A 23081-nucleotide genomic window follows, 5' to 3' on the forward strand; every position below is an offset into this window, starting at 1 on the left:
CGCTATCGTTCGTTGCACTCAACAGATGGCGGTACGATGCAGTATCGATGCCTCCTAGAGTCGCTTTATTCGTCTCTTTATTCCGAGCACCATATTTGCTTCAGAGATGTGACTTGTGCGCTTGTCGACGAAATACTTCATAAACATGTCAGTGAAGCGAAACAACGCTTTATATAAAAGCGTAAGTAATATACGTACGTATTTCTACTTATCAAAAGTATACAACAGTTTTATACTTTGGACAGAAATAATATTCGTATATCGGATTCAAAAGTGGCGGGTGTCGAGTAGAGGCCAGAGACTCTACGTTAAAGAGGATCGTCGAGACTGTCGATCACGACAGGAGCGAGATAGAAATGGCCGCGTCCGACTCTTCCGGTCGTGAGGCTTAGGTTTCCCTTATTCCCTCTTATAGTTATCAATCCCGTATTTCTGTGTCGATACTCGTGCGTCTCCAACATTCACGTACTAGCGATACTAGAATTCGTATTCGAGTCCCGATTTCGTGTTCCCACACTCCGATTCTTTCCCAGGGTATCGCCAACGTGCGGCAAATCGAGCGGCATAACCTATCTCCCGATAATCGTCCGTCAGGCGTTGCGCGTGTTTGGTGCCACCCGAGACGACAATGGCAATGAACGAGGATCTCAATTTCGCCGAGCTCTGCAGGCTCTGCTCGCTCAAGAGCAACCACCAGCTGCAGATATTCGACAAGGAGGGCGAGCAACGGCAGCTGCCGTTCAAGATCCGTTCCTGTATTTCCACCATGGTATGTAGAACCAGGAATATCCGTAAGATATTGTTGTTGCCCTTGTCAAATTGCTCGTTTCGACCTTGGTCGAAAACGTCTTTGAAAGTTAAGCAAATAACTTTCATATAGGTATAGTAAAATTTTCAAAGAGAGATATTTTTTAAAAATCGATCTGGAGAAAAAAAAGACACATGTGTAAAATAAAAAAATAAAATGCGAAATTGCGAAAGTTAAATCGAAATTGTGAAATATGAAAAAAATCAAGGAGGCTGTGCTACAAATATTTAAGGATAGTTAGAATTGCATTGTTTAATTGCATCTATAATATGTGCATGATGATCCGTGTTTTATTATAATTTATAAATAATTATTATTACACTCTGTTTCAACTTTTCAATTAATATCATTGATATACCTTCACTTTATTATATAATGATTTTTTATTATTTCTACAAAATAATAGACTTATCGATTTTAAAGCATTAAAAAATTCTATAAAATATTAATATTTTTAATTATTAGAAGGGTATTTCATATTTTTTTTTTCATATTTTCATAATATGGAACTTAAGGATCCAGAGTCAAGCTAAACAGCTGATTGTTATAGAATTAATTTTATTTAAAGATTTAGAAAAATACTTGCTTCTAGCATAGAAACTAATAACAAAATCACACAGTTTTAGCTCAACTAATTTTTTTTAAACGCAAAAAACACGAAATTATTTTGTTGCAGGTAACAAAAGAGGATGGATTACCAAAAAATATTTGTCAAAGATGTATCTTCAAATTGGATATGTTCTATGAATTTCGTCTCAGCTGCATCACCACAGAGACAGTGTTGAAGAATTATGCCGACAGTTTAAAGAACATTGCTGCGCTCAGTCAGGTAAATAAAACTCTTTTTTTTATACGACGAATTTTAAATTAAAATTTAAAAGCTTAATGATATATAATTTATAATTACATCATCACAAAATGACGTTTTCACTATCTATTATTGCGATTTGAAATTAGAATAACGAAAAGATTGCATGTTTGATCGAATTAAAATTTTGCGTTATCTCTTTTTAATAAAATATTTTATCGATATTAAAAAGTAATAATACTTTGTCAATTATGCTATTATCAAGCAACGCATGTTTCTCGCATAAAAAATCACGCATAATACCATATATAAAACGACTATCGTTATGGCAAAATCGGAGGATGTTTTCTTATAGAATGAGCGAAGTTGCTTTTACGAGATCATCGATTTGCTCTGGAGTAATTTTATACGACTGATTAAAGTGTTTTATTAATACGCGATCTCGTAAAAGCACGCCATAATATTCGTAACGCACTACGCTTATAACGCTAAAGCGATTTTATATCGATATAGGTTCGCGTTTTATACGTTGAAGACTTGTTATGCGCCGACGTTCTTTGTCTCTGCCTCTTCTTTTACTTCCTCTCCCTTATAATAACTCAGTAATTTAGAAAGACATCCAGTATCTTATTTATTATTCTAATAACTAGACACAGTTTTAATCAACAAAATTAATTAACTTGAATAGAATAGAAATAATTAGACATCGAAGAAATCAGCTTCAGAAAGTATCAATGGGGCGACAAGTCTCGCTAAGCATGTATCTTTTATCTCTTCTGTGCTTCCTACAACGATGAGCGAGAAAGACAGGAATAGTTAGACGAGAGCAAACGGATCCTGTCGAAAAGAGGGGAGGGAGGTCACGAGAGGAAAGAGGAAACAGGCACACAGGGGCGTCGCTGATCGGTAGCCGGAGGTTCTCGGAGATCCCCGCTGACCCCACGTACCCTTCCCCGTCTGGTGCAGCCGGCGGCGCGCGATCTCAATAATTCCACCCTCGCGTATGTAACGGAGACGACGGCGGGAGAGGAAGGGGGCAAGAAGGGGGATGCAGGGAGAAAGCGAAGGGTCGGGGGGAGAGGAGGGAGAGGGAAAGCGCGACGACCGACGTCGCGGCACATCTATTGATCGGCGCGTCGCGACCGCGAGTCGCGTCGCGCGCACAGAAAGCGAAAGTCGTAGTATGTACTTCGTTCTTCCTTCCGTCTCGACTGTCCCCCTCTGTCCCCCCTGCTCCCCCTTCCTGTCTGCTTCGCCAACCTATTTCCCATCCACCTGCCGTGTTTCTTTCTCTCGTTTACGTCACGTAATGCCTCTCTTTCTCGCAATTCCGTTGCATTCCTGCTATGCGTTTCATCTTTTCCTTTATATCTGTCTTTTCTCCGTACTCTTCAGAATATAATTGCTCTTCTCTAATTTCTCTAATGTTCTGTACAATGTACTTTTTTCATATGCGACGTAATGCACATTAATGCTATTATTTATATACGTTTCGTAAAAAAGGCTTGCAATTATAATTGCATCTGTGAAAGCTGTCACGATCATTTTGCAACATCTTCCGACATACTTTTTTTATTTTTTTCATTTATATTCTTTACGGGGATAATTGTGTACTTGCGTGCGTCACGTGTTCCCAGAAAACTTATTGTTAGTCATAGAGCATAATCTTAATTCTACACTACTGTATCTTTTATTATATTATAATTCTGTTCTATCCTCTCTCTTCTCCGCCATCCCATTCTTTCTTCTCTCTTTTTTTTCGCCTCCTTTTGTTTGTCCCATCAGTCCCGTATCCTCTCTCTTTCGAACCCGGATCGCTCGAATTCTCATTCCTTCATCCCTGTCTCTCTTCTGCCGATCCAGCAGTCTTAAGCACAGGTGCAACGTGAGCTGCCGGACCCGCGCACCTCCGAGAAACCTGTTTCGAAACTCGGGATATCCCAACGATCGACGCAGCCTCGTTACGTGGGTGACTCTTTCTTTCTCCTTCTCTCTCGCTACCAATGTTCCGGAATATCAGCGACGGTGGCTTGTCGAAGGACGATGCGGCGAGGAGGATCGTGCCATGTCCTCGTCGTCCCTGGCGTCTCGCTCCCGTGTTGCGGGCGTGTGTGCGCGCGCGCAAATTCTGCTCACCCATCCCTCTCCTCCCGAGAGTTTCGCCTTCTCTCTTTCGCTCTCTCAATGTCAGTGTCAAGGTCAGCGGGCCGACGCACCGGTCGCCGTCGCCGTCGCCGCCGCTACCACTATTGCATAGCGTACACACCAACGATGCTCCTCGTGTATCCTCGTCGGTTAGGTCTCTCATCGATAGTTTGTATAACGTAAACCTGGAAGAGAAAGAGAGAGAGAGAGAGGGAGAGAGAGAGAGTGAACTATATACGTATTGGTATTCTTACATTACACTCTTACGTGCCGTATCGTTCTTCGTCATCTCTTATTCGTACACCGTCCTCTCATCTCACTTACTCCGATTCGGTCGTGTCGACTATTCACTGCATTCCGGGGTATATCTTTCAGCGGTCCTTCTGCCTTTGGATCTTGGTCGTTCTTACTTTTCTATCTTTTTCTTATCCATATTCGTCTTTCTGTCTCTCTCTCTCTATCTCCATTTTATCTCAGTCCCTCCCGTTTCTTCTTTCTTTCTCTCTCGGGCCGCGAAAGTGATACACACGAATCATCGTCACATGCATACACGTAAACACACACCTTTCATTCTTTCCCCTCGACCGACCGTCCTGTTTGTCTCTCTCTCTCTCCCTCTCTCTCTCTCTCTCTCTCTCTCTCTCTCTCGCTTTCTCTCTCGATCGTGGTCTCCCCGTCGCGTCAGCGTGCCTGTGCGTTCGCTCTCCTCTCCGTCGCATCCCTGGACGCGCTCCACACCGGCCACGGTGCATTCCGCGGGGAACCTCCGCTCGACATCGTTTGTATCGCACGCAGCTCCGTCCGTGTGTGTCACCGACTCTGTCTTACTTGGTCACGCCGTTTCCTCTCCTTCCGCCCTCATCATCACATACACACTCAATCTCGCTCACGCTTTTCTCTCTCTCTGCCTCCTCTCCTGTTGAACCCTCTCTCTCTCTCTCTTTCTCTCTCTCTTCACCTGGTTCTGTCTTTCTTTCTTCTCCTCTCAAAGTCCGACAGCGAGGGAGCCGTCTCCCCGGTCGTCTCGCGCTTATCCCCTCCGCGCGCTGTCGGCTGCTTTTTTTCGCCCCTTTGTCCTTGCATCCTCCCGCGCCGGGAATCAACGGCGGTGGCGGGTCGACGGCGGTGGCGGCCAGCTTCGCGGGTTCTCTCTCGTCGCGAGATTCCTTCGACGCCTCGCGAAAAGCACGAAAGTGCGTAAGAAACACGCGTGAGCGCGTGTGTTAGTGTTATATATCGAGTGCATCGTCTTGTGCGGTTGTTATCGTCATTTTGGATGTGGATCGGAAGCGAGCGAAAATTTTGATCCTCACCGAAAATGAGCACAAAGTTTCTGTCGTCGCTGTTTTTTCTCTATACGGTGCTGTGAAAATAAAAATTAATTGGCTCTATTTTATCAGAAAGCTCTCTCGATTTTCTTTCGATTTCGGAACCTAAAGGTCTCTTTGAAACGTGGATAGGATACTCTGTGGTACGTGGTAAGCGCCTCCAAAAAGACGGCTGCCCGTCTCTTTTGTGAGAACGATCAACTCGTGCGATGGCTTCTTTCTTCTGTCTCTTTCTTCCGGAATGTTCTTTACTTTTCGGCCATTATTGAATGTTTTCTGGAATTTCTTTTTGCTTGCTGTATTTAAAAATTTCAAATAGAAATATTAGTTTATGTTCCTTTATATATCGAGAAAGATCTGTATCGATAATCTCTCTGAGAATGATTGAATATAAAGAAAAAATTTCCTAAGAAATACTTTGGATTAACATTGAATTGATCTTGTTTAAATTTCTTTTTTTTAATGCGCATAATAAACTTTCCTCGTTGTTTTTTCCTCTGAGAAACCTTGACAAAGAAATAATGAGATGCATTGAAAGGAGTGCTAAGAATCGCATTTTTCTGATAGTCATGTTTTTTCTGAACTTTTAAGTGAGGAGAGAAATGTTCTATTAAAATTTCCCTTTTTAGAAAAAGCATTTTTCTAATTTGTTGATGCTAAATAAATATTTTATAATAGGTAATTGCTTTTAAATAAGTACAGTAACTCTTATTAAAATAGTCTTGCATTTCCTACGTAAAATTTTCCGGATCTTCATAAAGTCATCTTTAAGCGGTATCACAATTTGACGCCATAATGAATAATATATAATCGCATCGAGAACTTAATAATTACTTATGAACTTGCAATTACAATTATATCTTGAGAAATAACGCTTTAAATGCTGTAACGTTATAATGCCTACGAGTTCATTTATTTAAAAATATTGTATATTTAATTCATCATTAATAATAATATAAACGAAATTAAACAAGATAATAAGACACTTGATAAAAATTGCATTTATTTCGCGTGTCGTAGGACATATTATTCTAAGTCAGACTTTTGCAATATAAGTTTGCGTAACATTTCTTTTTATTAAGTATACAATTGCTATCAATTATCACGTGCGATCAACGAACGGAATGAATTTAGGGTACAGATAAAGACAAGATGTCAAACGGGGGACAGCAGCAGCAGCAGCGCTCAACTTATGTGGAATCGCATGCTATAGCACACGCGGCATTGCAACAGCACATGGCCCAACAGGCCGCTCAAGCGAGATTAGCCGGACCTGGACCACCCGCGGCTCCGCAACCACCCAACCCCACGTTCACTTTACCGGACGATGGAGGACTCGGCTATGATGACGGAGTGCGGGTGTTGCGTCCCATTGGAACATGGTACGTAAAATATTCAAGCTATTACATTTGGATAGAGAACAATTATTAGAATTTTTTTTTTCCGTCAGCATTAGTTGTTTGATTATAATTGTAGTTGTAAAATATATAGTGCTCCCACACGTCTAGTTTCAAAAATTTCAAAAGTAGAAGAGGTTGCGAAAAAGGAAATATTTCCATTTATAAAAACATTTTTCGTACGATATTTTTATTTTATATTAAAATTTTATTTTCCTACATTTTAAAAATATTTGTAATTTTTTAAGAAGATCATGATTGCAATTTGGTTTCATCTTATTTCTTATAGGTCATCGGATTATTCTGCAATGCGTCCTGGTAGCATGATGCCAGCATTTCCTGGTGCAACGGACCAGCAGTTTCGAGCGCCGGTAAATCAACCCTTACGAACGACGACAACATCGGCAAACATTGTCGGCGTTCGTCCGGGATCCGTTTCAAAGGCAACCAACACGGGCGAGCCAACTACGAAAGCATTTTCTTGCACCGTGTGTGGGAAAGGACTTGCTCGTAAAGATAAACTTGTCATACATATGCGTATACATACTGGAGAGAAGCCATATTCCTGCGAAGTATGCGGTGAGCGTGAAAATTATCTACGTCAACTCATTTTATATAGTATATTATATTTATATATAAATACAATATGTATATATGGAATGTTTAATCCTAAAATAACTTTTGATTTTAAAATGAAACAAATAATTAAAGAAAAGTATGCGATATATGTTGCAGGCAAAGCATTCGCACGTCGAGATAAATTGGTTATTCACATGAACAAACTTAGACATAAGCTTGGTGTTTCACCCCTCTCGGCACCCTCGACACCGAGATCCGATCAACAGCAGCAGCAACAACAGCAACAGCAAGCACAACAACAACAGCAACAGACATCGCGGCAAGATAGCATTCATAAACTGAAAGAGGAGCCTGTGAACTGGACTTGTGAATTATGTGGACGAATGTTCAGTCTTAGAGAAGAATGGGCGCAGCATGCTCGGTTAGTATTTCTCTACTTTCAATATCCATATATTTAGATCCTAATTTATAAAACTGACTTTGATTAATCGCAGATCTCATTTGGAAACATCCGCGCCGCCACAACATGCCGCCCCATATTTTCCCGGTTCGGCGCCGCCGCCACAATCTTACCAGTCTGACAGGCATTTCTGCTTAATGTGTCGCGCTGATTTCACAGATAAGGCTGAATTTTTGTTTCATATACGTACACATTGCGACCCGCACGCGCAATCGTCGGCGGGACAACCGTCAAGCGGTAAACAAGGCGGCGGTGACGCTGCCACGGCTGAACTTATTGCCAGAGGACTTGTCGATCCCTCTGGATTATGCAGCTAGAATTACTCTTTCCCCTGTCACTACGTACCGTCGATTTGTGTCTTACCATAGTACAAGTTTTCTGCTCCATTTCGACCAGAAACTTTCGCATAGAATGTCATGCATATTGTGATTGTAATGATATACATATATATACCAACTTATTGATAATAGAGATACACAGTAGCTAGTAGTTCATTCAATAATTAATAGATTAAATACACGACAATATTTATTTATTAATTGACTTGATAATCTGATGTAATCTTGATGATCAACTGTATTTTTTTTTTCCATACACGTGATAAAAATGAATTATTTACAAAACGTTATCTTTGAAAAGTTGAAGATAAGTAAATTAAATTTAATTATCTTCTTTTGATGTGAAATCAGAAAAATTTGTTAAAATGATAAATAATCTCGGTATATAACAATCTCATTTTATGATAAATTATTAGAATAATTTATGCATTTTAGAGCAAGTTACATATCAGGACAAATTACGTAGAGAAATTATTTTCAGAAATACTACTGTGTATCTTTAAAAACGAGGTAAAATCTCATTATCAAAAAAAAAAAAACAATTTAGGTACTGACGCGATATTGAGTTATGAAAATGCACTATTGCGTCAATATTTAAAAGCTATTACTTAATAATATACGTTCCTACATAGCTAGCTTCCCGTCATCCATAGGTACCAGCAGATCTATTTTGTAACTCTTTAATGTGTATATATGCAAGTATATATATATCCGTATATAATCTCATAAAACAAATACACAGAAAGATAGATTATTGAATCGATAATATATATAAGGAACCTAACTTCATATATTGCTGCATACTTTAAATTAGACAAAAATAGTTACACACTTAAAAAGTTACAAAATAGCAGAATGTATTCCTTGATGTACAGGTTTGTTCCCAATGCTATATTTTTTTATATATATGTGTATATACGTTTTACATTGCAACGTTATAATTTAGAGAATTTATTATTTCAATGCTCTCGTGTTCTTTGACATAGATTTTGAAATTAAGAATAATGGATTGCGCCGTCGTTGACGGATTATATTATTCGGTAAGTTAATTATGTTTTATATTGAAGTTTTATATACAAGATGATTTACTTAACTTAATAGTTTCAATACTTGGTATAATTAATGTGATCGCAAGTTACTTTTTTTATTTTATATTATTTTTTTATTACGGAAAACCTTTCAAATAAAAATTTGCATTATTTCGATTATCTTGCATTTTATTTTAGATATCAGATATTTTAAATAAATCACGTAAAAAAATTAAGTTGAGATATAAAAAAACCTCTTGTAAAATAATTCATACTTAATATGTAGAAGTAAAAATATCATAGTGTTATTTCTTAAAAGATACTTAAAAGAAATGATTTTTAAATCTCGAGAATGATTTAATTTTTAATTAAAAATGCATTTCATGCTTGATGCTTTCAAATGTTTTTTTTATATTTTAATAGAGTGTGAATTTAAATAAATCAATTACAAAATTTTTTAAACATTTAGAAGCATTCGAAGCTTATAGCATCAATTTGATTGCACTTTGAAAGGCAAATCATCTTGTATATTTATCCCTTTTATACATATAATTTATCATTCACAGCCATTCATTGACTATTTGCCTATATGTGTATTGAGACGTGCTAGATCATCGTTGTCTAGTAAACGTCCAGTGTACGATGTTTTTGGCGGAACTTTATGATCTTCCAAAGACAATGTATCTCTGTGATACATTGTCAACTTGTATACCAAACATCGCCGCTGTGGTATAGCATAAGTGTTGACTATAGGTCATATGTCTAAAAGCAAAGCTTACGCTGAAAAGCGAGTGCTTTAATTTTAGATGCGTGAGAAAATTCTTTAATTTTAAAATCAAATTTTTTTAAGCATTTAAGAAATAAACATGTCTTTCACAAGAGCCACACTACGAAAGGAACGTGAAATATGTGTTGAAAATCTTAATCTTATTAATTGATTTTTTAATGCAAGTAGAATTTTTTTATTGCTGTTTTTTTCTACTATAATATGCTTATTCTCTATTGTTACGATCATCCTTGAGACTTACAAAGTATCAGCATGTACTTAATCAAGGATGTTCAAAAGATATACTTAGTTATATATGTCATGAGGATAGACGGAAAAATATTTCTTTGATAATTAATCACAAATCAAATATGATATTATATGCATTGCACGATAAACTATGAAGAGAAAGATATTATTTTAAAAAATTTACATTTTATCTGAGTTTTGGACAATGAATTGTATGACAATGAATTGAAAAACAGTTTTATCGGTTTTATTATAAAGAAGTCTCATCGTTTTATCAGTTTTATTACAAAGAAAAATCTCATACAAATATATTATTTGCAACGGGAAATTAGCGACAATAATCGAGTTTCCAGTTGGAGGTCGAATACACGCATCGAGACATTGATATTCTCGAACGTCTTTTTCTGAATTTGCATTGTGAACAAACTATATCTTTCATAAAGAGTCGGTAGGATCCGCTTGTTACAGCGCTTAAATTTCCCTTTTCTCTCTCTCTCTCTCGTCTCCTTAGAATAGTACCCTAAGATAAGTCAGTAAAATGCGCTAAGAACGCGAAACTGCCGTGCCTCCTCCCCCACGTACAAATCCGCTTTCGGATTGTTTTCCATTCGATGATCGCTTTTAGGACGACCGTGCCTCTGCGAGATGTAAAAATCAAAAGTCGGGGCCTAATGCTGAACGTATATTTTGTGTAACATTTACAACTATGTCAGTAGAAATCAGTAGCGTAGCCAGACTTAGGTTTTGGGTGGGGGGGCTAAAAATATTTCTATGGCTGGAATTTATTAGACTTTTCTTAAGAAAAATCACTGAGATTTGAAATCTTTGGGGGGGGGGGGGGGGAGCTCGAGCCCCTATAGCCCCCCTGGCTACGCCACTGGTAGAAATAATCAATAGCGACAATAGCGACTGTCTTAGACCATACGTATGACAAACAATTATGGGAACGTTTCGAGTTTTTACCTGAATTTAATATTTGAAGTGAATGTTTTTAACATAGCGAGATTAATGAATAGAGTTTCGCGACGTCGCAAGATTGATTTTTACTTATGACGTTTGTCTGTATCGCGTGCGTGTATACCATTTTGTCTTATTTATTATGCTCATAACTGATGAGACAATAGTGCAATCAAATTCAGATTTAATGTATTCGGAGTTAATGTTTGCAATTTTTAAAAGAAAAACGTTAACACGTTTGCCTATAATAATCGGTCGGTCATTATATTTATCACAATTAGCGTCTAATAAAAACGAGAAGCATTCGAGCTAGCATAATGAGGAATACATGTCGATTACACGCTTACTCGTTTGACAGTTTCAAGCGTAATAATATATGCTAGTTTGCACTATAACTTTAATTTTGGTAAAGTTTTATACGAGAAAAAAAACGACGCGTGCACGAGAATAAATGCAATAATTAATTATGGCGGTACATAACGTTCGTTGAGGATTTTGAGGAATATACGTATAGTGCCTTTTCTCTGGGACTTATCCATACTATCGTCATCATTTGAATTCACGTGTTAGGGAGGCACATCGGCATAAATAAGACATTGAAGTAAGTTAGTGACTTAGATAAGATAAGAACGGCATTTATTTGATTTTCTGTTATGAGGAGTGAACATTTGATGCCGCACTGCCTCTATAGCAGCTGTTTTAGACTACTTTTATATTGTTGATGTCACGCGCAGCTAATCAGAGTCTGTATATTACTGCCATAATTATAAAACGAAATGTATACTCAATATACCTTTATAAATAAAACACGACCAAAATTATACGTTGAGTTTCGTATTAATTACTGTTTATGTTTAACAATGGATAATAATAAATTATGCGCGTAAGGATTTATTGAATACGGAAGGCATAGAGATAGAAAGACAATAACGATGAAACTATGCTAGCGATTCAATCAGTGATATTATAATGCTAATTTTCTCGAGCGACAACATTAAGATGACGTTGAAATATCACGGTATGCATTTCTTTCTGCCCACCTGAGGTTGTCGAGTTCCTGTTCGGATACAGGCGGTTCGCCTTGCCCGCGCCGCGCCCGTATTACGGGGCTAACAATAATAATGGCTAGCCAACCGGCTCGACTTTGTTGTATTTTTATTTCTTCGTCTTTGCCGACCCTTCTCGATGGCGTGGCACACTCGCATTATCATTCGCAATTCTGGATAATAAGATAATCACTCCTTTGTCTGCTTCTTCTTCCCGCGATCGCTACTTTTACAGAATAAGAACGGTATTTTACGATATTTTATAATAGATATTCTTCAATTTACATATTAATTTCAAATTTATTTTAATAAAATAATAAACTTTTGTACACAAATTAATAATTATTTTACATTATAAAAGTACGTAATGAGAAGATAAGCTATTAAGAAGGTTTTCCATTAATGTAAAATATTTCTTATTGAAAAGTTAAACCGCGATCTTATAATAATACTTATGTTAGGTGAATTTAATTAATAGTAATTACGAGTTAGACAAAAAATTGATGTTGGAATAGACATATTTCTCTCTGGTATGTTGCACTTCTTATACAAATATACGTAATATTGGGCGTATCTCTTTATTTCATTCAGTATCGTGGGATTCTCAATTGCAACATCAGGAGAATGCAAAGGTTACCGGATGAAAGTGAACCGACCCTATGAAACACGTGATTGTGCTCGCATTTGAGCGAGAAATTATGCGAGATACATTGGGCGTTGCACGGACGAGCGAGATAAAAGTCATTCGATTTTGTGTACTTTCGAGGTTTTATTTTCCACTAATGACACCAAAATAGAAATAACTTGTTTCACTTAGGAAGTTAATTTATTTATTATTACTCTATTAAGGGAATAAGTTTATATATTTCATTAATAAAACTCTTCTTTCATTTAAAAAAAATAAATTAAGAAAAATATTTTTTAAGACAATCATATATCTTTTACATATTTTAAAAGCAATACTTTAATAAAATATTATGCATAAAATAACTTCAAAAAAGTAATAATTATATTACACAATTGCGTACGTTAAATTTGAGACAAAAAAATGGAGACGAATGTCACGAAGATAATTTTGAAATAAATAATATTTTTCCCACATGTATACTTTTTTTAATTATTGTTTTTTTATTCTTTATTATATGTAAGTACTCAATCATGTTTCTATTTAAAATCTTTAATTCTCTTTTAATTAATGGCAAATCTTAATCTGCTAAAATTCAAAGTTATATGTGTATATGTATTTTTTATCGGATTAAATACTTTATTTACAACTTTTAATATCTCGCCGTAAATGCATCGCGTTTTCCATTTAATTTGTATACCACTTAACTTTTATTGAACGTGTAGGAAAAGCCGTCGGGAGTTCGGTTGAAGCTGAGCTTCCCCGGCGGACTGAAATTGCGGGGCGCCGGTGTCGTTATCGCGTTGTACTGCGGCGCAGGGTGAACCTGAGGCTGATAATGCGGTCTCGGAGATGCGTATGAGGGTATACTTTGTAATTCCGAGGGATGATGATAACTAGGTTGTGGCTGCGGTCGGTACCGGTATTTCGGTGGAGGCTGCGGTTGGTAAACGACAGACTCCGATTCGTAATCCGCCGGTTGATACTGCCGTGGATACTGCTCAAGAGGTGCTGGCGCGTAACTCGGGGGTTGATAATCCGGTGGATTATACTGCGACAATGGTACGTATTCCGGTTGCGGTGGTACCTGCGAAGGTGCGGTAGGAATATGGTCTCCGGTTGCCTGCGGGACGAGAAGTGCCGAGAATTAATTTAATATATTCCCTCTCTCTCTCTCTCTTTTTTTTTTTAATTAAATCAAATTAATTAAATTTTTATTCATTTTCTTCTGATTGATTCTTCGCTAGATTCAATCGATTTCTCAAACTTAAATTTACTCACGACTTGATTAATTTATATGTCAATGTTTAAAATATGAGTTTATATAAAAATATTTTTTTTATTGTTTCAAATTATATAATGTCACGTCGCAAGTTAATGATTTGAATAAATTAAATATATTTCGTACCTGGAAACCATTCTTGCCGGCCGTATAAGTTACAGTGCGCCTTTGTCCGGTTGGATCGATGTACGAGTATGATCCACGTCGATTACCTTCCACATCGCTCTCTTCTTTAAATTCAACGCCGTCTTCTTGAGAGTAGGCCGCACCAAATGTGCCATCACCCGCGAGATACCGCGCGTCACTTAAAATCGCCGCTTGTTGCGGCGATTGATAACGGGGCCCTTGACAAGAAACACCAATGATGACAGTCAACGAAATAATCTGCAAATAATAAAATAAATTAAAATTAAAATTAGAATTTAAAAATCTCAAAACGAAATATTCATATTTTTCATGCAACGGATAATAGAATTTAATTGCATCTACGTCATTGTAATTATCTTTTACTATCTATTGATTGCATATTTATATGTATATTTCAATATATATATATATATATAAATATCATTGTATTTTGAAGATGAAAAGATTGTTAGATAAATGTCACAATTTAAGAGGGGACTAATACTTAAGACACAGATACTTGCGAAGAACTTACAAATGCAGCGCGCATGTTGAAGGAATAATGAATCGTTAGGCAGCGGGAAGTACGACAATGCATCCAGAAATCGACGAGAGGGGCGTTTTATACGGCGAGTTGGTTCAGGGCGACCCGGCGAAAAGACCTTGATGGCAACCCGCGCGGATCCCAGACGTCATACCGGTCTTCCACCACGCCCGACGAACGTTTTCTGTGCAAGCTAGTCCTACTTTCCCCTTTTAAACTGACATTTCGTCCATAGGCTCTCGAAAAGAATAAATATATCTCTCGTATAGTTTATGTGTGTGACATGTATCTCAAAATCTGCGATTTTAATTTTAATTTATGAATTATGATATTTTAATTACTTTATCTTTCTATTGATATTAACTAACAAATGTAAAATGCGTATGTATTTCTAAAAGAATATATTTATATTTCTTTATTCAAGAAGAATCTTTGGTGCAGAGAGTTTTAAACTATTTTTTAAATTAGCAGCACTTTTTTTGTAGGAAGTATATAAATCTGCTGTAGGTTTTATTCTGAAAAAAAACATAATATTTAGCGAAAATATATCTTCTTATTTTCCATTTTCAAAATTATATCTGGGTATAAATTAAAAATAGTCTTACGTTTAAAAGATACTTATGTAAAAGTTTATATAAAATGAATGTGATTATAGGTAAGACCACACACATGTGAACACCTAATACTTTTCTTAAAATATTTAACTTTGATTAATCAAAAACAATATATCAATGTAATACAAAAAAGTTAAAACAAGGAATTATAATCGTTTTAAATTACAATTACAATATATTATCTTCATAAATAACAAAGCCCTGTGAAAATAAAAGAAGGAAAATTTATGTATACTTTCAGAGTTTGTTTTATTGAGGATTCAAGCTAAGAATTTAGATCTCAAGCTGTTCTTACTCTACAGCAGATTACATATCGACGTTATTACAGAACGCTTACCGACTTACAATGGATTATCAGAGGGATAGCGTGTTGTAGCTTCGAACATTCTTCGGAGTTGGCGTCGTGTGCAATCATTGAAATAATTTTTATCATGAGATTCTTCATGTATTCCAAAGCGCTCATTAAAGCAAAATTATTCCTCGCCCGTCGTAATAATCATCGATTCGATTGCGATCGTGATAATAAGTTTTACTTTCATTACGGCATCGCTAAATTGAAATCAACAGCGCAGCGATCTCACGGGAAATTAAACCGAGTGTAGTTTAATTTCCTCAAAGCATACATATTAATTGCTTACACCTTGCTCCTTATACTTCCGATCTCTGTAATAACTCGTAGCAAGGCGAAAGCGCGATTCTCGTTGGTTTCAGACATTTTTCTCGAAATACATTTACGATTATTTCTACATTTTGCAATCACGAAGTGCGTTACGCAAATATAAAAAATATACGAATATAAAATCTCCCCGACGATGAATTAACGCTAAAATATTCCGTATCATTTTTATTTATAAATGCATACTTCTGTTGCATACGCGGATATTAGTTATTCACGGAAATATTTCTACCGATTTTTGCAATTTTTTTATGTTGCTCTTATGCTTTTATGATTCTTTTCAGCGATCTCTGAAGCGTCTAATAAATCACTTTCTAAGCGAACTCAGACTATAGAGGGAGGAATTGCATTGAAATGAATTAATCCATGCGTGATGTCTATCAAGCGTGATGGAAGTAACATTGTCGAGATATCGCGAGGATCTTCCAATGGAAGGAAGTGCATTTCTTCGTCTGCGTGCATGAAGTGAGTTTCCGGTGTATCGTGATATCAGACGTCGCGGACGCAAAGTCTTTTCCGTTGATCGGCCAGAAATAATTGACTTTCTCCGGTCGTTCCCTCCTTGTCAAATTCTTCTTTTTCCTCTTCTCTCGCTAATCGTACCTTTCGAATCTTATCGCGGTCGCGAGCTTTCCTCATCTATATTCACGTGGAGGTCGACGCTCGTTCGGGTCCAGATGACGCAATGTTTCGCCTCCCGTTGGCAATTCCGAAAATTACTGTCAATTTAGCTTCGACAAAGGAAAAGAAAAAGATTGTTAAGAATCGCCGTTTTACGAGATTTTCATTGCGGCGCGGCTTTTCTGTTTGGTTTTTATATAATGCTCCCTTCTAATTTTACGTACGTACCAAAGAAATTTTGTTTTCTTTTTTTTATTACTTTTAAACGACTTTCTGATTTCTTTTATAATTTGAAATTTGTTTGCCGAATAAAAGAAGATTTTATATTTATAGTAGAATTGATGCTACACATATTTGTGTATATGTATATCTTATTTTAACATATTACCGAAACATATTATCGAAAAGACTAATAAATGTGACAATCTATTTTTTATATATTTAATATTAATTACGCAAAACATAAAAATTTTATATTACCCATAAGAGTATGAAAAGTAACAGGATACGTTATTTGCGATTCCTGAGTTTTAATTGGCGCAATTTAATACGTCAATGCGTTAAGATAATGCTCGTTACTCACGAATGGTTGCGTTGCATTCTCATCGCATTAAATGTTTGCAAACGCAGCCGCGTAATTATCTCGTCGTTCGAGAGGTTTCCTTTCTGCGGAATAAAATAAAACCAGCGTGATCCATTATCTCGCGCAATTTATAGATCAGTATTAAATAGATTTTTTATCGTTTTTTATTATTTAATTTTATCCGGATTGGTGCACCGCTGCATGTATCGATGACGCATATTGGTAGCGTTTAGTGCATATAATAGATTATTTGCACATCGTAAATTTAATTGTATGTAATGCAGATGAAGCGTTTTTGAAACCTTTATCAAATATCTTTTTTTTTTTAGCTTGTTTCGATCTCATCGTTTAACTGAGAAAATTTGCGTTACATCGAGTTTGATTCACATTACCGGAAATTTTGATACGCTCCAATTCAATCAAATATTTTTAACGTTTTAAATTTTTATTTTAGACAAACAATCTTAATAAACAAGTAAAAATATTTTTTTTTAATATTGATTTTTTTACAAATTTTTTTGAGAAATTATTTTATATTAGATGTTCTAAAATTGTTTATTTTACACTGCAGTAAAATTTCTGTATTAAGAAATTTCTTATACATGTATATAAATTCTCAGAATTTCTCTTTCTTTTCTTGTTCTTTTTTATAATTATTTTTTTCTCACGTTACAGAATCATATTACTATCACTTTGCATGATTAAAGTCAAAGAATAAATAGTATCCGACTGTTCGTAATATATATAGAATAAGAAGCTGTTGTTTCAACTTCTTTTTTATTACATACAATCCTATGCAATATGCAATCCCATGCTTTGTTACATTGTAATGAGAACTGTTACGGAAGTTTTCTTTAACCGAGTTCTTTCTTCTCGTTTCTTTCGCGTCGTTATATTTTTCATTTGAGACAATTTAAGTGCATACTCTACGACTCTGTTTTAGCACTTTGAAATACGGATTTAGCTACACATTTCGCCGATGTTTCTTGTTGCGTCACTAAGCCTCGTTAAAATCCTCGGAATCGCATAGAATAATTTCACTAAAATTCTTGAAAGATAAAAAAACACTTTCGAGAACATGCGGTCAATGTGTTAATATATTATTTCCATTTATCGGTTAATTGATTCAATTGATTCAATGTTAAAAAAAATTCTTTGTTGCAATTCTTTCGCAAAATATTATACAAAAAAATTATCATATTTTTTGCATTGGTTTTAGAGCTTAAAATGTTAAAAGTTTTTTTATATTTTGTTTTTATATTTGTGTTGGATGTCAGAACTTTTAAAACCAGAAAACCATTGCAAATTTCTGTTTACAATTTAAGGTAGCTTTTATTAAATATATATAAAAATCACCTCTTTTATTACAATTTTTTATCTTTATCTTTACAATTATTATATTTCATTTTTTTTTAAATAAATTTAGCCGATATTTTTTAGATAGAATAATTTCTGTAAATTTGTGTAAATCTATCAGATTGCAAATACATAATGCAATAAATGAAAAATTATCGCATATTGCTTAATCACGAGGAAAGAAAAATCTTATGTGGAAAGGTTGTTCTAAAACCCTCGGATTCACCGATAATTTCTTTTAATCGCTTCTAAGAGCGATTTTACAATACTATTACGTTAGAAAGCTATATTTATTTGTAATGAGTGATAATATATCCTTGGGGAGGGCCTTTTGCTGTAATTCGCTCGTTAGTCGAGACGGAATTACTCTAAAAGTAGGTAGCCACCAGCCGTGTACCCGCGCCGCCAATTACGCCGGGGCGACCACGACTATATAGAAGAGCCACGCCGACTCCGCTGGCTGATTTCTGCGAGTAAAGTCGACGCGATCATCCGCGCACATCTCTCTCTCTCTCTCTCTCTCTCTCTGCACGCAGCCATGAAACTATCAGTGAGTGTTTAAGATATTTTGATCGATCGATCGCCTTTATGTATTATTTATTAATATAGTGACGAGAAATATTTCACATCAGCGTGCAAACAAATTTAGAGAAGCTTTCTGACAATGTGATTATTAAGGATGAACTGTCATCTGATTATTGACAGATTGGTGTTAATCGATATATTATTACTTAAATAGTGTAAATCGATTTTCGACGAAGTTGATATGATTTTATCTATTTTTTAAATTCATGAATAATCTTTTTAATCAATGTGTTATTTCAAGCTTTTTACTTACTTTTTAGTTACTTTCAAGGTTCGATTCTATATAACTTAATTCCATATAAAATTGTTGAATTATATTGATGATGTTGATTACCGATTCGTTTATAGATATTTCTTATTGTGATAATTTCGACCGCGTGGGCGCAAACGAGAAACGTAGAGAGGCCCCTTCGCGCCCCACAAGAGCAAATCAAGTACGACGAAATTGATGGTAAGTACGAGAGGTTTTTTTATCCTTTGCAAAAACGCTCGTGTAAAATACACCTCGGAAACCTTGGCCCCGATGTAACGCAATTAAGTGTATTACCGCTATTTCTATGCACGCGAGGGCCAATTTTCACATCCCAGATCTTTAGAACAATTCCTTGGTGATGCTCGACATGAAGTCGATGTTGCATAAGCACACCGATGATCACGATGATAAATTGTGATGGCAAACACATGGTGACGGAGCATTTCTCTCGACGTTGTAGGCTCGCGGGTCAACTGGAAGTACATCACACCTGAGAATCAATGGCGGTCACAACTAGGGAAGCGGCCCCAACGCGCCGAGGGCGGCTCGTCTCATCGTCTACGACAAACTCAGCAAACAACTCCGCAGTATCGCGCCCCGGCGCCGCAGCCTCAACCCCAGCAAGTCCAGCAGATCCCGAATACTCCGCAATATTATAGCTACAAGCCATACTCCGCTGTGCCGAATCACATCAGGCAACTGATTGAGTCAGTCTATCAGCCACAGGGTCCCTACGTCGATCCTTCGTCCTTCCTCTATAACAGTGGATATGCATCATCGCAGCAACCAGCTCCGGCTGCTTCCGAAGTTCCTCGAGCTGCCTACCTGCAATCAGCACCAGCGTCGAGATACCAGACGATTGAGCCTCAAGCATATAACGATAGAATAGAGCGTCAGGATAAAGTCGTCTACAACAATGATTACGAGCAGCAGCAGCAGCAGCAGCAGCAACAGCAGCAACAGGAACAAGTCGCGACGTTCCCTCTTGGAAGCTTGCCGGATTCTTCTCCGACACTCACGTTGTATCTGGATAAGAATATGCCTACGGAGATCAAACAGTTGTTACAGTATCAAGCGCAGATACCGTACGACGTCACAGCGAATCGTATTCAGTACAGGCCGAAGAATATCTTCATCCCCAAGCCGTTGTCCGATGACGACAAAGGACCAACTTATTATCGTAGCAAGGTTTATTACACAAACGATGACAATACTGATGCCGAATATTCGCAGGACAAACCGATCGACGAAGGCGAGCGTCATTAACTGTCTGGTTTTTAATACGATTTGTATAAATTAATATTCTATCTCGATATAGGTATAGGCTTTTCGAAGAGGAACAGCTGACTCATTTCAAGACTCGCTCGAATTAAATTCCATTTTTATTTATGGAAATGATATTCAGCGTTCTAACGCTCGTCAAGGCTTTATTAAGACGAGTATTTTATGGGCTTTAAATTATTGCTTCGTTTATTGACGCTTTTATGATATATGTCTTGCATTATCGTGTATTTTTCAACAATAGTTTTTTGATAACTATTAGAATAATTAGTATATAAAAATAATTGAAAGTAATTTTAAAAAGTAGTTAATTAAAACAACTAGTAGAACTAATTGTTCGATTTAAAACTAATGTAAAACAATTGTTAAAAAAGAAAAATTTTTAATAAAAAATAAATTGAAAATGAATCAAAGAGATGTTTGATTGGAATTTTATTCGAAGAAATAGGAGAATGAAAATTTATTTGAAATAATAACAATAGAATATTCATCAAAAATAATAACAAAAATAATAAAATTTATTATGCGATTTCCTGTTAATCAATTTTTTTTCAATTTTTATTTCACTTAATTATTATATAAGATTATATTCAACCAATTTCACGTGTAAGATAGAAAATACTAAACTACACGGTAGCGCGAAGAATGTAAGTTTTTGTTTGAAATAAATATTATTTCCGCTTCTGGCATCATGAAAGTCATTCACCTTGTTGTCGCGTAATCTTTGCTTTTATTATTTCAGCTCATGAAACTGGCGGAACTTCCGCTCGTATAAAAGTAAGTTAATAAGCGTGCCAGTGAAAACTCGATAAACTTAAGATTTCAATAAATTTGTAAATCTACTCTTTTCAGGAAGTTTCGTTTTACATGATGCATGGTTTATTTAATTAATACACATGAGAATAGTCCCCACATTATTACAACAAATAGAAAGCCAGATAATTTTTAGCTTTCCGTTGAATAAAGATATTTGATATCTCCCCGTGATATTAGAAAGTGATACTACATCTTGCGCAGAAATTTACAATGTAATGAAGAACGCACTTAGCACAGATTTTGCAAAAGAAAATAAGTCGGCAGAGTAATGTAAAACATTATCGGATTAAATTATATAAATTTAAAAAATTATTACAAGATGTAAATATATATATTCTAACAAGAGTAAGAAATACACGCGTCAGGTTGTAACATTTATTAATAGAATTTATGTTTCTGATCAGAAAGACATTAATTTCTTATCGCACAAATGATACATAGTATTAGAAATCCGATCAAACTTATGTCATCATTGATGCATGACGATACAAGGTAAGAGCATTTATGATGTGTGAATTCAAAAAAGCGTATCATATCTTTTTTAAATTTCACGTAAAACTGATGCTTCCGAAACGGAAATAGGATTTCTCCGGACAAGCCTGATAGTTCACTTTCGTAGCCTTCACGCTTCGCGTATCGACGCACCTTCCAGGCGTTGCAATTGTGAACGTCGTTTCATATGGCACGACGCAACTTTCATCTTTTTACTTACTCTTACCAGCGTTTGCACAGATAGATAATTTGCCAGGGTCATGCTCTTTGGCTGCACCATTGTTCGAAGAAATCGAAGAAAATTTTACAGCCATATTTATAGATTTGCGCAATGATTCAAATCTACATTATTAATTGATTAATTGCGTTCATTATAGCGAGAATTTAAAATTGATTGAAATGGAAAAGAAATATACAAGATATAGAAAAATATAAAATATGTGAAATAAACATGTTATAAAAGATGTATAAATTTATGAATATGATAAACTTTACTCTATTAAAAAATACACTTCCTATTTTATTAGAATACAATGTTTATTTGATAGTAATTAATTTATATAACTAATCACATATAATTGGCATTCTATCATGTACTGAATATTTTAATTTTTTCAAATCCAACTACCTGATATAAATCTGTTTTTAGAGTTTTTCCATTCTGTTTGTAAATCATCCTATATATATTATCATTTCGTTTTATCCATCGGCTATCATTTTTTAGATTGAATATTATATTGTTTTAAGATGTCAATATAAGCCTCTCTCTTGGGATAATCTGTAATTTCACGGGAGATCGGGTATTTGTTTCATATATAATGCGACACAGTGTAACTTTCTACTGCAAACTGACATAATGGCATTTATAAGTAAGCGAGCGATTTTGCAGTTGAATAATTGAATAAAATAGAAGTACGCCACGATAATTGTATATTAAAGACAGGAATCTGTGGAACTCACAATAAGATTTTAATAATACAAAACATTGGAGATCTATTATCAAATCTATTGCAAAAATAGGAATTTATAATTTCCAGGATATGTCGAATCAAGAATGTAATATTAAGAATGATGTGGGATTTATAGGTATATTCTTATAAGAAATCAGAGTAGTGCAACACACACATTAAGAAATAATTTCTCTCTAATGATACTTTTGTATAGTAATTACCTATAGTGTATTACCTGTTAGCTCAAGCAATATTGCAGTAAAGCGGAATTTCTGAAATTTTCTTACTCTAAAATTTGAAGCTTACATTATTTTTATTATTTTATTTCTAAAAATAATAGCTCGTATAATGCGCCTTTATGTAACATA

General features: G+C 35.6%; 3 protein-coding genes across 3 annotated transcripts; 2 read left to right on the forward strand and 1 right to left on the reverse strand.

The window, feature by feature from the left end:
* Positions 1-316: 316 nt before the first annotated feature.
* LOC140675380 (uncharacterized) lies at positions 317-11686 on the forward strand. Its single transcript, XM_072909815.1, has 6 exons — positions 317-769; positions 1485-1637; positions 6224-6471; positions 6776-7065; positions 7222-7486; positions 7560-11686. Exons 1-6 carry the CDS (start codon positions 629-631, stop codon positions 7840-7842), a joined length of 1380 nt encoding a protein of 459 aa, XP_072765916.1. The 5' UTR covers positions 317-628; the 3' UTR covers positions 7843-11686.
* Positions 11687-12995: 1309 nt separating this feature from the next.
* On the reverse strand, positions 12996-14762 carry LOC140675383 (cuticular protein 19). The gene is made up of 3 exons (XM_072909818.1): positions 14478-14762; positions 13943-14200; positions 12996-13657 (listed from the first exon to the last, which is right to left on the reverse strand). The coding sequence occupies exons 1-3, from the start codon at positions 14538-14540 to the stop codon at positions 13238-13240; spliced, it is 741 nt and encodes a 246-aa protein (XP_072765919.1). The 5' UTR covers positions 14541-14762; the 3' UTR covers positions 12996-13237.
* Positions 14763-18405: 3643 nt separating this feature from the next.
* LOC140675382 (uncharacterized) lies at positions 18406-20679 on the forward strand. Its single transcript, XM_072909817.1, has 3 exons — positions 18406-18886; positions 19270-19372; positions 19635-20679. The coding sequence occupies exons 1-3, from the start codon at positions 18875-18877 to the stop codon at positions 20438-20440; spliced, it is 921 nt and encodes a 306-aa protein (XP_072765918.1). The 5' UTR covers positions 18406-18874; the 3' UTR covers positions 20441-20679.
* Positions 20680-23081: the final 2402 nt, after the last annotated feature.

Source organism: Anoplolepis gracilipes, chromosome 17 (genome assembly GCF_047496725.1).
Source record: "Anoplolepis gracilipes chromosome 17, ASM4749672v1, whole genome shotgun sequence".
Classification (NCBI taxonomy): Eukaryota; Metazoa; Arthropoda; class Insecta; order Hymenoptera; family Formicidae; genus Anoplolepis; species Anoplolepis gracilipes.